Here is an 18,190-nt window from a genome sequence, read left to right as displayed (position 1 = left end):
ATTTTCTGGTAAGATATCTGTACTTTTACTTGAGTATGGCTTTCAGGTACTTTATACACCACTGGTTACAAGTTCTTCATGGAATCATCAATGCAAGAAGTCTTCAAACTCGGTCCTGCAGAGTTTAGCTCCAACCCTAATTAAACACAGCTGAACCAGCTAATTACGGTCTTATAGGTGCATCTCAATAAATTAGAATGTCGTGGAAAAGTTCCTTTATTTCAGTAATTCAACTCAAATTGTGAAACTCGTGTATTAAATAAATTCAATGCACGCAGACTGAAGTAGTTTAAGTCTTTGGTTCTTTTAATTGTGATGATTTTGGTTCACATTTAACAAAAACCCACCAATTCACTATCTCAACTAATTAGAATATGGTGACATGCCAATCAGCTAATCAACTCAAAACACCTGCAACGGTTTCCTGAGCCTTCAAAATGGTCTCTCAGTTTGGTTCACTAGGCTACACAATCATGGGGAAGACTGCTGATCTGACAGTTGTCCAGAAGACAATCATTGACACCCTTCACAAGGAGGGTAAGCCACAAACATTCATTGCCAAAGAAGCTGGCTGTTCACAGAGTGCTGTATCCAAGCATGTTAACAGAAAGTTGAGTGGAAGGAAAAAGTGTGGAAGAAAAAGATGCACAACCAACCGAGAGAACTGCAGCCTTATGAGGATTGTCAAGCAAAATCGATTCAAGAATTTGAGTGAACTTCACAAGGAATGGACTGAGGCTGGGGTCAAGGCATCAAGAGCCACCACACACAGACGTGTCAAGGAATTTGGCTACAGTTGTCGTATTCCTCTTGTTAAGCCACTCCTGAACCACAGACAACGTCAGAGGCGTCTTACCTGGGCTAAGGAGAAGAAGAACTGGACTGTTGCCCAGTGGTCCAAAGTCCTCTTTTCAGATGAGAGCAAGTTTTGTATTTCATTTGGAAACCAAGGTCCTAGAGTCTGGAGGAAGGGTGGATAAGCTCATAGCCCAAGTTGCTTGAAGTCCAGTGTTAAGTTTCCACAGTCTGTGATGATTTGGGGTGCAATGTCATCTGCTGGTGTTGGTCCATTGTGTTTTTTGAAAACCAACGTCACTGCACCCGTTTACCAATAAATTTTGGAGCACTTCATGCTTCCTTCTGCTGACCAGCTTTTTGAAGATGCTGATTTCATTTTCCAGCAGGGTTTGGCACCTGCCCACACTGCCAAATGCACCAAAAGTTGGTTAAATGACCATGGTGTTGGTGTGCTTTACTGGCCAGCAAACTCACCAGACCTGAACCCCATAGAGAATCTATGGGGTATTGTCAAGAGGAAAATGAGGAACAAGAGACCAAAAAATGCAGATGAGCTGAAGGCCACTGTCAAAGAAACCTGGGCTTCCATACCACCTCAGTAGTGCCACAAACTGATCACCTCCATGCCACGCCGAATTGGGGCAGTAATTAAAGCAAAAGGAGCTCCTACCAAGTATTGAGTACATGTACAGTAAATTAACATACTTTCCAGAAGGCCAACAATTCATTAAAAATGTTTTTTTTTATTGGTCTTATGGAGTATTCTAATTTGTTGAGATAGTGAGTTGGTGGGTTTTTGTTAAATGTGAGCCAAAATCATCACAATTAAAAGAACCAAAGACTTAAACTACTTCAGTCTGTGTGCATTGAATTTATTTAATACACGAGTTTCACAATTTGAGTTGAATTACTGAAATAAATTAACTTTTCCACGACATTCTAATTTATTGAGATGCACCTGTATTATCACAATGACTGTAAACAGAAACACAAGCACAGACCTGTTCTTGTTGAACTGGATGGCAAAGTCAGTCATGTGCTGAAGGGCTTTATTAATGAAAGACATGTCCATGTACATGTGACCTTGACGCCGAGAGAAGGTTCCAGATATCTCCAGTCCTTTTGCTTTGACTGCTGGCAGCCATACCTTCACAAACCAAAGAAATGAGTGTTCACGGTACATTCTCTAATTTACAGTTTGTCTAATTAATAAAGTAAGGTTATGATCTTCTCTAAGAGGATAACTACAGTCATTCTAAATTGAAGGGCAGTTAAATAGAGGAGTCTGACATTCACCTACACTCACTCACCCAAACACTGCTGCATACAAGAACTGAGCTGGCATCCAAAAAGAAACAAAATCAGATTAAAAGAGACAAATTAACACATATATAAGTAGCATGAGGCACCCAGAGCACCAGGGGAATTGGAAGAACTCTACAAGGTAGTTTATAAAGTCTCCTAATAAGAACTAATTGTGCTCTGTCCTACTCTACTGACCTACTCTGGCTCTAATGGAGCTCTTATTAATGACGTTGCCCGAGACGTTGTTCTCCCGGGAGCCGTTCTGCACGCCTGTATTTATGTAGCACATGAAGTTAATGCTCATGCTGGAGAACGAGAACAGACTGAACTTTGCTTCTTGAAAGGCTCTTCATTATGAATGAAATGGCTGCTAGTGAGATTATGCCCTAGTAAATTCTGGGATGTGAGTTGCCCTGCTGTTGGATTGGATTTGGACAGGTTCTGGCTGTTTTGATTGGCTGGTTGTTTGAGAGGTGATATGAAAGATCAGAAACAGGTGAGGTGTTATGGTTTACAGTTTAACGCCGAGTAATACTCACAGTTTTAGATGCCACATATCCTCCTGTAGCAATGGACATTCCTGAGGACAACTCAAACAGGTCATTGAGGCCGCTGCTGAGAGCAGCAGGTGTAGGAGACGGCGCAAAGGTGTTGGGTACCGATGACGGGATGAAGTTTTGGCCCACCTGCGTGACACACACATAGAGTTCCTAAGACTTCTGAGTGTCAAAAGAGTTGAAATCACTCTAGCAAGTATTTGCGTAATCTTTCAAACAACAGCAACAGGATTGCTTCATGTAGGCGATACCAGTTGTGCAGTTGTGTTAGGGAAAACCACACTGCAAGTCAAAAGTTTGGAATAATTCAGATTTTGCAGTGTTTTTAAAAGAAGTCTCCTGTGCTCACCAAGTCTGAATTTATTTGATATGATATGGTGAAATAAAGTAATATTTTAATTAACCTAAAGGAACTGTTTTCTATTTTAATATATTTTAAAAAGTAATTTATTCCTGTAATGTCAAAGCTGAAAAGCAGCCATTACTCCAGTCTTCATTGTCATATGATTCTTTAGAAAATATTCTAATATGCTGATTTGGTGCTCCAGTTATTATCAAATATCACTGGTGCTCATTTATTAATAAATGAAATAATAATTGATAATTGAAGGATCATGTGACACTGAAGACTGGAGTAATGGCTGCAAAAATTTCTGCTCTATCATCACAGAAATAAATAGGACATTTTAAAATATATTTAATTATAATTATATTTCACAATATTCATATTTTATTAATAAATCAAATAAATGCAGCCTTGATGAGCATAAGCGAGTTCTTTCAAAAAACATTTGAAAAATCAGAATTATTCCAAACTTTTGACCAGCAGTCTAAATAAGAGCAGTCCAAGGAAAAACAAGGCATTTAGGTACCCAAAAAAAACAAAAACCCACCAATACTTTAAAGACAAATGACGAAGCAGGTTATGTTAAACAGAAGTCTTTAGAGAAGTTCATCATATCAAGAACTTATCACCTCAAAGCAGGATGGATTTTTGTGCATGCAAAAGAAAGAAACAAAGCAGAACACACAGCTAGGTGCCTACTCTACACAGGCTATTAAGAATCATATAAATAGCACACAACATGCTGAGTGCAGACAGACGGATACGAGCGGAGAGAGGAGCTCACTTACTGCAGGACTGCCCCCAACACCTCCTCCCAGGTCTCCCCCGAGCTATAACAGAACAGAAGACCCATTTCCAGGCCAACAAACAACATGAGAGAGACAGAGAGGCACGTCAAGGATCCACTAATAACAGAGTTTTCCTGTTTACAAAAGACATCACGTCACAAACAACTTTTAAAGCCTGCTATTTCAAACTTTGTTTTTGCCATGGCTAAAATCAACCAGAAAATGTCATCTTTGAGACACCCGCAGCCATTAATTCAGTTGTTGACCAAGACTGAGATGAGTGAAGCTGATGACAGAGCAGGAAGAAAGAGTTGAGCAGCGCTCCGGTGTTCCTTTCATAGGCTGAAAGCAACAGTTCAGCTTGAGTGTTAGCAAAAGTTGCGGAAAAAACTGATTTGTGAGTGAAGTTACTGCACTGAAATACTGAAAGAAAAAAAAACAACAACAAAAACAAATCTACTAGACATTCTGAACAATATGACAGAAAAATGTAACCATGTCCATAACCTGAGAGAAATATTGCTATAAGACCTATTTACCATAATACAAACAAAAATAAGATAAATATTATAAAAGCAAGGCAAGACTATTTTATCCATTGACATTAATTGGACTGTGTAAATGTTTTATATAACAGGCGGTTGGAGAGGTTGAAAAATGAGAGTTTTGGCGATATCAGCAATGAAGGAAACATGTTTCAGTATACCAAAGTATTCAATTTTGATGAAAGACAAACATTTCTTTTTGTTCGGAATAAAGTTCACTGATGCATCATGCACAATAATACTGTAAATGTGCATTTAGAAAGTAAACCGGGTCAATTCTGATTTTATGATGGCTAAAGCAATGTAAATTATTTCTTAGTCCATATTCCTCTTACTGACCTTCAGCTGTACAGTCACCTTGATTTTCTCACTGAGAAAATGAGCGAGATTAAACAACCTTGCGGCTTCACACTCAGCAGGACACAAATCACAAGCTGAGCCATGAAGTGCAACAAGCAACGTTTAGGGTACGAGAGAAATGGATGGTTATGTCAAATGCAAATGTTCTGAACCAAATCTCAATGGAGAAAAAAAAAAACATTTGATACTTTCGGAGTCATAATGTGACTCAGATTAGACATAGATTTAGAGACCTGCTAAATGTCAATGTACATCTGATATGAGCTAAAGAGGCCGTTGAGACCATGAGTTTAAAAATGCATCCCTTCAGGTGCTGAGTCAGCAGTGTTCGTCTCTTTGAAACACTCACGACCTTGAGCAGTCAGATGGCTCTGCAGACTGTTCAGTGTTTAACATTCCTCGGCTCTGAACACTGTCTCCTTGTTAAGGATGACGAACACATTGGCATTTTATTGGAATGACTCATTTAGTCAGCAGAAGTATATTCACTGAACTGAATACAAAGCTTTGTGCCAGAGTTAAGCTGCGAGTTGCGACCAGGTTTAACAATTGGGTGGAAAGGGTAAAAATTGCCAATTTGTTTGACAATCCATTCTAAATCTTGTATACTCCACTCCATTTTGAGTCTTGGATTTTTTTTGGATTTCATGTCCATTTAGAGAATTTTCTTGGGTCAAAATGTCAATACATTCAGCATCAGGAATTAGTGGCGATTTAGTCAGCAGAAGTATATTCACTGAACTGAATACAAAGCTTTGTGCCAGAGTTAAGCTGCGAGTTGCCAGGTTTAACAATTGGGTGGAAAGGGTAAAAATTGCCAATTTGTTTGACAATCCATTCTAAATCTTGTATACTCCACTCCATTTTGAGTCTTGGATTTTTTTTGGGATTTCATGTCCATTTAGAGAATTTTCTTGGGTCAAAATGTCAATACATTCAGCATCAGGAATTAGTGGCAGAATTATTAAACCAGAACAAAATATACCAAATATGTTTCCGTCATGCTTTTATCTTTGATATATGTATGTTCATATGTGCTTATTTCATTTTTGATAGATAATTTGTTTTATTTGTTTGTGTGTGTGTGTGTGTGTGTGCGTGTGTTCTAACAAAAACATGCATATAGTACAAAAGGGTCTCAATTAGGCATGTGCAAAACTACATTTTTAAAAAAAATAATCAATCATGGGTTGCCTGAGTGACTAGCTGTGTGACTGGCCTCAAAGTAGCCCTGAATAATTAGGTTTCTCAGGCTCATCTAACATTTCTGTTAAGGGCTGTTTACAAAAAAATTTATTCTTAGAAGGAACATAAAACATATGAGCAGAACACATCTCTTAACAGGTTTTACCAGTTTTGTCAACGCTAACTTCAAACTGTAGCAGGAAACGCATAAATATGATGGCCAAGGACATTGTCTGAATGGCTGTACTGCCGTTGCTTTATGGGGGATGAATTTAAGGACGCAACCTCTCCTGTACACTGCAGATCTACGGTACAGTGCAACTTGTCAAACAGTGAAAACACAGCATACCAATTAAAGCACAACTGCTAAACAGAATAAATAAATAAATAAATAAATAAATGAATGAAAAATTAAATAAAACACTACTATTTAAAAGTTTGGGGTCAGTAAATTTTTTGAAAGAAATTAATACTTTTATTCAATAACAATGCTATTACATTTGAATTACATTGATCAAAAGTGACAGTAAAAGTGACGTGTACACTCTTTTAAATAAATTTGATTTCAAATAAATGCGGTTCATTTGAACTTCTATTTAAAGTAAATGGTCTCCACAAAAAATATTAAGCAGCACAACTGTTTTCAAAATTAATAATATTAAGAAATGTTTTTTCAGCACCTAATCAACATATTAGAATGATTTCTGAATGATCATGTGACATTGAAAACTGGAGTAATTTCCATCATAGGAATAAATTACAATCAAAAATATTAAAATAGAAAACTTTAAAATGGTTACTTTCACAATATTTTTAGTGTTTTACTTTTATGTTTTATCAAATAAATGCAGAATTGGTGAGCATAAGAGACTTCTTTCAAAAACATTACCAACCCCAAACTCTCTGCACTGTATGTATATGAGAATAAATCTAAAGTGACTAGTCTGTCAGTAAACCATTGTGACCCATCTTACTGTAAGTTCTTATCTCATCTTGCCTGGGGCACAAGAACCAGCACCTTGACTTTTCCCACCACCAAATACTGATTTAACTGCTGGCTGTAGCACATCTCAAGTCTCACAACCTGTGTTTTGTCATTTGGCAGAGGAGTAGTTCATCAGGATTATCACAGAGCAGGGAAACTCAATTAGGAGTATACCACTAGTCTAGAGACGGGATCGCAACACCTTTCCTTACACCCTGTTCAACACGGCTTGAGCTAGAGCAGCATCTTCACACAGCACGTGGCATGTCTCTCTATCCTGGTTTATATAGGGCCTCCGTGCAAAGCTCTGACACAGTAACTCCTCCAATTTGGGAGAAGATTGCACTGAGGAGCAGCACCTGCGCTGCCCAGATATAAACGCTTCACATGTGCCATGCTGGAAATGCCTGCAAGATGCCTGCTTGACAAATCCAATTATACACAAGGAGGAGGAAATAGGCCTTTTGTGGCTCCAGGAAAAAAGAAATGGACAAATTGTTTCTGGATGTGAAGATCCTGGCATATACACACAATATTTCCAATAACATTCATTAAAGGGACAGATCCCCCAAACATTTCTGTCAGCATTTATTTACGCTCATGTCATTCCAGACAATACAATTTTCTTTAGTGGAGCACAAAAGAAGGTATTCTGTTAAACAACGGTAAGATGTTCAATTTTGAAAGCTCTCAATTCAAAGCCTGACGAAGACCGCTTGTGGCCGAAACATTGCAATCCATTATACTATAAAGCATTCTTTGGGAGCAAAAATAATGGTGTGCCAGTCTTTTTGCATTTTATTTTTAAAGCTCAACAGCCATCATTTAATGCCATTTTTTGAAGTTGTAAATAAATCAAAGATTATTGGAGTATGTCACACAAGAAAATACTATTTCAGTCTTACTACTTTAAAATTTCACATTTAATTCAATGTGTTAGTTGTCGTTTCTTGTAATTAAATGTGAAATTTACCAGCAATTTTTGAGTGCAAATTGTGTCAATTCCAAATGTTTTCAGTATATGGAAAAGAGCAGCTTAGACATTCAGTACAATATCTTCATTTGTGTTCCACAGAAGAAAGTGAAATATTTTAAGGTGATGTTGTACCATGTGTAATTACACAAATAAGTACATATTACATATACTTACTATTGGGTTAAGTTTAAGGTTAGTTACTTGAAATTATACATAATTTACTGTTATTATCATTGTAAGTACATGTAACGTAACTATGTCATCTTAAAATTAAGTGTTATTGCTAATATTAAAATAAGTGTAAATATTAAACTACAAACGTACAGAAGATTTTGTGAATATTTTGATGTCCTTTTAGAGAGCATGATTTGCACAGATCCTGACCAAAAATGTAAATCTTCTCTTTACTTCCCTCAGGAACTGTGTATGTGTGTGTTGAGTGGAAGATTTTATGTGGGTTGATGACTGCGTATAAAGTGGCAAGACTTTCAGCCCTGGGGTTCTGGTGCTGTGGTTGCAGTGAGTTTAGGAGAGCAGGGCTGATGGCTGGTATGATATAATACTTTTGAGCTCTCAAACAGAGTCAGAACACTTCATATACCACAGTCTCTCCACTTCAACACATGCCAGTCCTGCAGCTATGATCAATGCTCAAAATAATATTAAAGGTGTCAACATTTATAATTCAGCAGCATGATATTTTAAAAGGACAGGCACATCAGATTGAGACTTTTGGACCCACTGTATGTCTACATGCATCAAACTCTTAGCAAAACTTAGCAAAAGAGCAAAGAAAATCATTTCCATGATATGTACACCATAAACTGCATAGTCACGATCATCCTTCAGTTTGCTCCATTATTATTCAAGTTTGGATTTGCAGTACTGAGCAGCATTCAGCACTGTGTCAATAAATGATGAGCGCTTGATTGGAAGTCAGAGCGCTTACGCAATCACATTCCAGTTAAGAAGCGCTGACCTCGCTGCTGTTTCACCCTGCGCTTCTTCACTTTGCTGTTCACTGTCATCAGGCAGAAGCTTGAGAGATGTGGTGGCCATGGTAACGAGTGTGGTTATCTCTCAAATGTAAAATATCCTGCTGCAATCATCTCACGCTGAGTGGAGTGCCCTAAAACCTTTAAACCACACCTGCACCAGTGAACACGCTATCCAGGCTGAACACGAGCCTCAGAGAAACTAGTAAAAACACTGGTCACTCTTAAAAGAGCAACAACTGCATGGGCATACCTGAGGACATGATTGCGGCAAACGTTGCTGAATTACAAATTTCAGCTCACTTGTGAAGCAATATAATCACAAAACCTATTAAATATGTAATTATTAAAAATAAAATTGATTAAAACTTTAAAACATTTCCACTGTTTTGTTTAAACAAATTTGCACTCCCTTCATATTCACAATTAAGTAAGAATAGTTTCTACCAAAATACCATAGTTGCTGTAAAACAGGTGTTTCTACCGTAAAATCATAACAAATTGATATGAAACATTTAAACAGCATTTCTTTCATTGTAAAAAAAAATTTAAAAATAAAAATAAACATTGACAGAATTTATATTTCGTATAAATGTCTTGTATAAATATTTTGCATAAAAATCTAAACACTCCTTAAATAACTTATATAACATAAATTTACAAACTTAAAAAAAAAAAAACTGCCACTGAGATAAGAAAAAAAAATTGTATTCCTCGTTTCTAACGAGAAGTAGGGTAGAGTACAGTACAGTACAGTACAGTAAAGTACGATTTGGGACAGTACCCCCTGATACTTGATAGGCATGATGTATGCCGGAAAGTAGCGATCGACGTCATTCTCGCGCAAAGAAGAAAGCGCAACATTGCCTGTGTGTAAAAATATAAAATTCTAAAATCACTCTTAAAAGAGCAACAACTGCATGGGCATACCTGAGGACATGATTGCGGCAAACGTTGCTGAATTACAAATTTCAGCTCACTTGTGAAGCAATATAATCACAAAACCTATTAAATATGTAATTATTGAAAATAAAATTGATTAAAACTTTAAAACATTTCCACTGTTTTGTTTAAACAAATTTGCACTCCCTTCATATTCACAATTAAGTAAGAATAGTTTCTACCAAAATACCATAGTTGCTGTAAAACAGGTGTTTCTACTGTAAAATCATAACAAATTGATATGAAACATTTAAACAGCATTTCTTTCATTGTAAAAAAAAATTTAAAAATAAAAATAAACATTGACAGAATTTATATTTCGTATAAATGTCTTGTATAAATATTTTGCATAAAAATCTAAACACTCCTTAAATAACTTATATAACATAAATTTATAAACTTAAAAAAAAAAAAAACTGCCACTGAGATAAGAAAAAAAAATTGTATGCCTCGTTTCTAACGAGAAGTAGGGTAGAGTACAGTACAGTACAGTACAGTAAAGTACGATTTGGGACAGTACCCCCTGATACTTGATAGGCATGATGTATGCCGGAAAGTAGCGGTCGACGTCATTCTCGCGCAAAGAAGAAAGCGCAACATTGCCTGTGTGTAAAAATATAAAATTCTAAAATACAGTGTTATATTTTTTTGTGTTTAAGCCCTCTGATGTAAACAAGCCCAACACGCATGAGCAGCATGGTGGAACGAGTGAACAAAACTTAGCAAAAGAGCAAAGAAAATCATTTCCATGATATGTACACCATAAACTGCATAGTCACGATCATCCTTCAGTTTGCTGTCATCAGGCAGAAGCTTGAGAGATGTGGTGGCCATGGTAACGAGTGTGGTTATCTCTCAAATGTAAAATATCCTGCTGCAATCATCTCACGCTGAGTGGAGTGCCCTAAAACCTTTAAACCACACCTGCACCAGTGAACACGCTATCCAGGCTGAACACGAGCCTCAGAGAAACTAGTAAAAACACTGGTCACTCTTAAAAGAGCAACAACTGCATGGGCATACCTGAGGACATGATTGCGGCAAACGTTGCTGAATTACAAATTTCAGCTCACTTGTGAAGCAATATAATCACAAAACCTATTAAATATGTAATTATTAAAAATAAAATTGATTAAAACTTTAAAACATTTCCACTGTTTTGTTTAAACAAATTTGCACTCCCTTCATATTCACAATTAAGTAAGAATAGTTTCTACCAAAATACCATAGTTGCTGTAAAACAGGTGTTTCTACTGTAAAATCATAACAAATTGATATGAAACATTTAAACAGCATTTCTTTCATTGTAAAAAAAAATTTAAAAATAAAAATAAACATTGACAGAATTTATATTTCGTATAAATGTCTTGTATAAATATTTTGCATAAAAATCTAAACACTCCTTAAATAACTTATATAACATAAATTTAAAACTTAAAAAAAAAAAAAACTGCCACTGAGATAAGAAAAAAAAATTGTATGCCTCGTTTCTAACGAGAAGTAGGGTAGGGTAGAGTACAGTACAGTACAGTACAGTAAAGTACGATTTGGGACAGTACCCCCTGATACTTGATAGGCATGATGTATGCCGGAAAGTAGCGATCGACGTCATTCTCGCGCAAAGAAGAAAGCGCAACATTGCCTGTGTGTAAAAATATAAAATTCTAAAATACACTGTTATATTTTTTTTGTGTTTAAGCCCTCTGATGTAAACAAGCCCAACACGCATGAGCAGCATGGTGGAACGAGTGAAGGAGACGCTTCATTCCCCTTGTAGCACGCACAAGTGACGATTCTCTATCAACCAATCAATGATCTGCAGTGAGTCTAGTTCACCCATTAGGTACCAAACTACTGTGCTAGGTACCCCAAAAGAAGGGTCCCAAAAAAGTGCTACGGTTCACTATTTTGGTACCATTCACAACTTGTCAATGGAAACAGAAATAATTGCGTACCGTACTGAACCATACCGCTCGGTGGAAACAAGGCTTTATTATCAAAATTTTGCCAGATAAACATGGTTTTAAAAGCTATTTATATATTTGTACTGAAAAACAAAACAAAAATACTGAATATTAACCTGATTTTTGCATACTATAGCAACAATAACTGAGGTAACCATAGCTCTCCAGTGGAAACTATGGTTATCATTGTAAATAGTTAAAATAAGGGATGTTGGAGATTACACAAGACTGTAAAATTATAAGAGAAGAACACACACCAAACTGTCAAGACCACCTCCGAGGAGATCCACAGCACCTATCTGCATGGAAGACCCCTGGGGCACGTTGACGGGGGGACCGAGATCCAGATTAAGCAGGTCTCCCAGAAGGTCACCCTGAGATGGAATGACTTGGGGTTGATCGATAGATGCAGCCGGGCCGGCACTGACAGGACTCTCCCCGGTGTCGATACTACAAAAGAATGATGATACACAGTGAGATGGGTAACACGAAGTGAACAAAGGATTTTTCATTGTTCTAGTGGAGAGAGGACAACATAGTTTCTGTGTGGCACTACTTTCGATGAGTCCCCTGTTGTATTACTGGACTGAGATGGATTCAGACATCCTTTTTCGAAAAACTGAGAATCACACATAGCAATAACACAAATAACAGGGATGCCAGACCTTTACCATGACTTACCATGACTTGGGAGTTCTTTGTGATAAAGACTTTTTAAACCATTTTATAGAGCTCATACTCACAAAGAGCCATTTTTAGTCAATGAACATTTCAAGAGGTTTAGCCGTAATAGTACCTGCCGTGCTGGATGGGCAGATGTTTGCGGTGAATGCCGTGGCTTCCTTCCACAAAGGCATTGGGGGGTTTGTGGTAGACAGAGGCCAGCGAGCCGATGTGGCAGATGAGCTCGTCCAACAGGGTGGGCTCGATCAGGTCTGTTTCCTCTGAAATCAAAGGCTTCTCAGACAGCACAACCTCTTTAGCAGTCACAGGGTCAGTGGACAGCAGACGCCAGTAGATGTAGCCACGATCACGCAGGTCAGGGTTATCAGAGTCCTGAGGAGATGAAGAAAAAAAGAATAGTGTGAATGGAGAGGAAACGTGACACTGACAGCCAGACGCTGAGCTCAATTTGAGATTAGAATTTTATCCATCATCTGCATGTTAATGTAATATTTATGATGGTGTGGATGTGTTCTGATGCTGATGGACAACAATGCCCAGTGTTGTATACAATGAGCATAAGTATGCAATTGTCTTTCATTACAAATAGATTCAAATAAATAAATCTTTATCTGATATAAAGTGTGCCAGCATTTGTTACCTGTATTTTCAAAATGTGGGGTGACTAAAGACCAAACAAAGAAAAAACGGCTAATATCAAGTTATAGTGTAACACTACAGTTTATTATGCCCAAGCACATCTCCATCTCACCTGAGTGGCCAGACTGAGCACTTGCTGAACCAGCTCCTGAGTTTCTGAGGGCTTCTTGAGGAACAGCTTCACTATGGCTGTCAGCAGAGTCAACTGCACCTGAAAGCAACAAATGCAGCAGCTACTGAATCAGATCCCTGCTTTTAAACAAACTATATACCGCATAAACAAAAAACACCATAACGGAAAACAACTGACAAAAAACAAAACAAAAGCAAACAAAACAAACACCACCACCCAAACAAAACAAAACACACCTAATCAAACCAAACCAAAAACAAAATACAAAACAAAAAGAACAAAAACAAAATAGAAAACAAACTAAAAAATATATATATATCAAACCTGAGTGCTTTCATCATGAAAGCCCTCAAGGAAACTCTCCAGGAGCTCATCAGCGTTGTCGATACGCTCAGCATATTCACCCACAATCCAAATCATGGCAGCTCGAGCGTCTGGCTCATCCAAAGAGTCCAGGTTTTCACACAGAGTGGCAATTATGCTCTCATACCTGCGCAGACAACAGAGAGGTGTTTCAGCTGCCCATTAACTATACGTTCTTTCATTCTACATGGACTTTTTATTTTTCTTTAGATAGACAACGTAATATATACTCAATTCCAAAACATAGTGAGTTGCATACACAGCATTGCTTAATAATCCTAAAATACATCATTTTAGTCTAATTCTAAGGAAGCACAGAATGTATACTGTACAAAGCATGCAATCCCAGAATACACTGTGTCAAGCTCAGTGACAAAAATAAATCCAAAGTGGTGGAAGAGTATTAAAACGTTTCAATGAAATTAGTTGAGATGAGAGCTGTGGACTGACTTGTTGGGGTATTTGCGGAAGATGTCCCTGATGACCACAATGGCCTCTTGCACGACGTAATTGACCTTAGTCTGGATGAGGTCCAGCAGAGTGCTTACACAGCGCTCAGCAGATTGCTGTACTCACAGATAGAAAAAGAAAACTCAGTCACAGCTACACATTACAATGACAAAACTCATCCAGAACTACAGCACTTCAACCATGATGCACAATGAAAAAAGCAGTAAGGTTGCTTATAGAAGAGGAGAGATTTTCAAACATTTCTCTATGGAATGAGGTTACATACAAAAAGATATATAGGGCTGAATAATGAGGCAAGACATACCTCCACTTTGATAGCACAACGGCCGATGGCTCGAACGGCTTTCCGAACAAAGTCTACATCCACTTCAGTGGCATACTCTTTCAGTTCAGCCAATACCTATGGAAATCAACATAATTTTAAGTGGATTTCTATAGAAATCAATCGTACTTCTGAGATGAAACGCTGAATGACCTCCACAAGAGAAAGAACAGGGAATGGATACCTCGGTCTCTCACAAGGTTATAGCTCTGGGGAAAAGTTCGGGAAGAGTCTGATGTTAACATTTAACAAATGGACATGTTTATTGGGCTAATAGCTAAATGACTTCATATAAGTAAATGAAAAACAGCAAAGAGATGCATTAGAATGAAATGCAATGAAGTAATTTGTTGTCATATGCAGTGTAAGCACAGCTGTCGATTTACAAGAGGCAGCTTAGAGCTTGATGGGCTTAAGCATGTGTTTTTTTGCTAAACACAACGACAGACTGTCACTGAATAGAAAGTGTAAGGGACCATGTTCCTTTTAGGCACAATTCAGAGCAACGCAAATAGAAGAAGAAATCGACAATGCAGCTTTACTGAAGCTGAATTTGTTATCTTTTGCAATTTAGGTCTTGCATACTCATACAAAAAAGACGAAATCAAATAACAGCCCATTTGTACATCAATTAATTTTGCAGTGTTATGTAACATTCAGCTGAACATTTAATTTTTCATTTGAAATAAACGGTTGATTTTTTTTTTTCAGTCAATGCAATCTAAATCCCAGAGGACTGCGGCCAATATCCTAGCAACATTTTTTATTAGCATCACAGGAAATGTAGGAATTTGTGGATATATCAGAGAAAGACTGTGATCTCAACATATGCATAAATGACAGTGAAAATCATAGAAGATAATGTTATTAATGCAGCTTTAATTAGAGTTAGAGAAATACCTCTATTATTTGAAACTTTTAAAGGCCTGGATTAGCTGGCTGCCTCTGGCTACTAATGAAACTAAAGAAACTACAGATTCTTAAACGCTCAAACTTGTTTACTTCAGACCATGATAATAATCATGTGATACATACACTGTAAAAATGGTATGAGCTATCTACTTAAAAAATTATGGTAACATTTTAAGGCTTAAAAACATTTAAAATATTTTAAGGCTTGATTTTTTTTAATGGAATCTACCTGAATCAATCATGTAAAATCTCCTGAATTATTTAATCTATGACACAATAAATGTAATATTATTAGTTTTGAGTAAGGCCTGTTTGTTTTTGACTGAGTTATTTTGTACAATTAAAAGACTGTATACAGCCAGACAGCTCAAGCAGGAAAAAAACTTGTTACTGCACTAGCATTAACAAAGCTACTGCTCATTGAACAAAGCCTCATAGTAGTAGTACATGCAGTTATCCATAACTATAAGCTCTACTCTTCTGCACAATGGTAAAGAAACTTCAACACAACAAACTCTTTCAAATGTCAAACATAACTGAACACTAAACATTAATAGATGTTTCCCTTTTCTCAAACACACAAAGTAGCACTTAATTTCTATATTTACTCTCCATTTCCAGTCATATGCAAATCATGCTAGGAACTAACAATCACTGCCAAAATAAAACTGTAAAATTGAGCCAATTCTCTTAAAATAAATAGGTAGCCTTCTTTCCTTATTTTTTTTTTTTCAGTTTAATCAGTTCCTCAATTCAAGCCTCAAATCTGCTTAAGTTTCCTTAATAGATGAGGAAAACATTGGTTTTATTAGTGAAAAGTTCTCAATATTTTCTATACAACAATGAACCACAATTTCTTTAATAAAATATACACACTATTTTTAATTATCACCTAAATTTTTGAAATGAAAATTACAAGACCCATGACTTATTTTTTTACAGTGTAGTTTTCTTGTTGAATATCCTGTTCACACTCTGTTTAAAGCTAAGAGTCAAACTCAGTTTGAAATACCTGGGCGATGTTGGCATGAGAGGCCAGGCGGATCATGATATCCAGTTTCTCCAGTTTGACATAGATGGGGTCATTGTACTTGACAAAGAACACTTTGATCTCTTGCTTCAAAATCTCAGGCCTGCAGGTAGAGAGAGAGAGATCACCATTTGAGGCTCAGTCAAAACATTTATAAATGCTAAGCAAACAGACAACCGGACAATATTGCCATCTAGTGACAATACAGAATGTACTCATGTGTAAAAGACACTGAGTGATTAGATTACAAACTAGTGCCACAGAAAACAATAAAAAAAGACTGAAAACTATAAGGAGAGCAGTCTAACCGTTTCTGCACAATAAGGTTGATGTTCCTCAAGGCCACATATTGGACCTCGGGTTCCCCAGACAACAGCGTGACGAGGGGAGGAGAGAGCTTCTTCAGAAGAGTGTTGTAGTAATCAGAGTCTTTGGGCAGGAGCTCCAAAAACTTCATCAGTACCTTCACCGCTGACAGCACCACAGCCGAGTTAGCATGAGAGAGACGTGGGGTCACACGCTCACAGATACTAAAAGAGACAGAAAGAGGGAGATCAGAAAGATGATCTGGTATTTTTTACAGAAAAGGTTTACTATCTTTATTTTCACAAAAAAATAACTTGATATATTTTCTATTATTGAGGCAGTTCCTTCCAAAATCAAGAGATTGATCATGGAAGACAAAACCCCTATGAATCTAAACAACAAATTGTTGTTTGGATTAAAATTATACAACGAATTGTTTGCAGTTTTTCAACCTTGGATTTGGATGATTTTAAAATGTTTCACTAAAGTTGGCATGGAATGGAACAAAACAGAAAATAAAGTGTGGAGTACCTCAAGGTTCTATCCTGGATGCTTTTTTTGCCACTTTCATTTGACCAAAAAAAAAAAACACTATATACTTCATTCATATAGCTAGTTATAGCACATTTGACCATGTGATTTCAGCCGTACTGACAAAATTGACATGTGGGGGTATCACAAAAATATTATTTTCTCTAAGGAGAAAATAACATTACTATTATTTTAATATTTTACTATTATTTAAAGGGTTAGTTCACCCAAAAATGAAAATTAGCTTATAAATTACTCACTCTCAAGGCATCCTATGTGTATATGACTTTCTTCTTTCAGACGAAGTCGGAGTTATATTAAAAATGGTGTTTGATCTTTCAAGCTGTTTAATGCCACTCAGCGGGTGTTGCAGTGCATCAGTCCAAAAGAAGTGAAATAAAAAGTGCCCATCCATAATAAAAAGCGTCTCACACAGCTCCGGGGGGGGGAAACAAAGGCCTCCTGTAGCGAATCGATGCGTTTTTGTAAGAAAAATAACCATATTTAAAACGTAATAATCAATTTAATCTAGCTTGCGCTCACTGTTGTAAACGGAAGCCGTTCCAGGCGGATGACGTATGAGGTCGGCGTTGCGCATGCGCCGGTGAGTCTCGTGAAAACCAACGCTTGTTAACAGGAGCAAAGGAAGCAAAGTTTCCTTACTTTAGCAAAGGAAAACCAGTCTCCTCTTGGCTTATATCGAAATCCTCTGATATTCTTCTTTACAAATCCTCGTTTTGTACTTCTAATTAGTGATTTTGATCTCTCCCCTGCGCTTCTGCGTACGTCACTTCTGAGCGGCGCATTCGCAAAGCTGACCTCATACGTCATCCGCCTGGAACGGCTTCCGTTTACAACAGTGAGCGCAAGCTAGATTAAATTGATTATTACGTTTTGAATATGAATATTTTTCTTACAAAAATAAGAAAAAATGTGTCTATTGACACAAAAGTAACTAACACCATAAAACATCCCATTTTATACAATACAGATTATTCAAAGCAGCTTCAGGGTAATAAACAGGAAACTAGCAGTGTTAATGTTGCACATTTC

The 18,190-nt window shown here is 37.1% G+C and overlaps 1 protein-coding gene across 2 annotated transcripts in view; it reads right to left on the bottom strand.

The window, feature by feature from the left end:
• The window catches only part of LOC107712150 (adaptor related protein complex 2 subunit beta 1), a 48,545-nt gene that overhangs the window by 25,026 nt on the left and 5,329 nt on the right, over positions 1-18,190 (bottom strand). Inside the window, exons 7-17 of one of the 2 annotated variants that reach the window (XM_016517294.1) lie at positions 16,609-16,830; positions 16,283-16,403; positions 14,341-14,436; positions 14,016-14,131; positions 13,527-13,692; positions 13,182-13,280; positions 12,543-12,802; positions 12,004-12,196; positions 3,795-3,836; positions 2,643-2,789; positions 1,800-1,945 (exon numbers count right to left, since the gene is read on the bottom strand). In XM_016517294.1, the coding sequence (XP_016372780.1) occupies positions 1,800-1,945; positions 2,643-2,789; positions 3,795-3,836; positions 12,004-12,196; positions 12,543-12,802; positions 13,182-13,280; positions 13,527-13,692; positions 14,016-14,131; positions 14,341-14,436; positions 16,283-16,403; positions 16,609-16,830 (1,608 nt within the window). The remainder of the gene's footprint in view (positions 1-1,799; positions 1,946-2,642; positions 2,790-3,794; positions 3,837-12,003; positions 12,197-12,542; positions 12,803-13,181; positions 13,281-13,526; positions 13,693-14,015; positions 14,132-14,340; positions 14,437-16,282; positions 16,404-16,608; positions 16,831-18,190) is intronic. The other variant, XM_016517295.1, reaches the window with a different exon arrangement.

This window comes from Sinocyclocheilus rhinocerous, unplaced genomic scaffold, assembly GCF_001515625.1.
Source record: "Sinocyclocheilus rhinocerous isolate Xijiao unplaced genomic scaffold, SAMN03320098_v1.1 scaffold1319, whole genome shotgun sequence".
In the NCBI taxonomy this organism is placed as follows: Eukaryota; Metazoa; Chordata; class Actinopteri; order Cypriniformes; family Cyprinidae; genus Sinocyclocheilus; species Sinocyclocheilus rhinocerous.
Note: the sequence above shows the minus strand (reverse complement) of the source record. Positions and strands in the feature narration are given on the sequence as shown.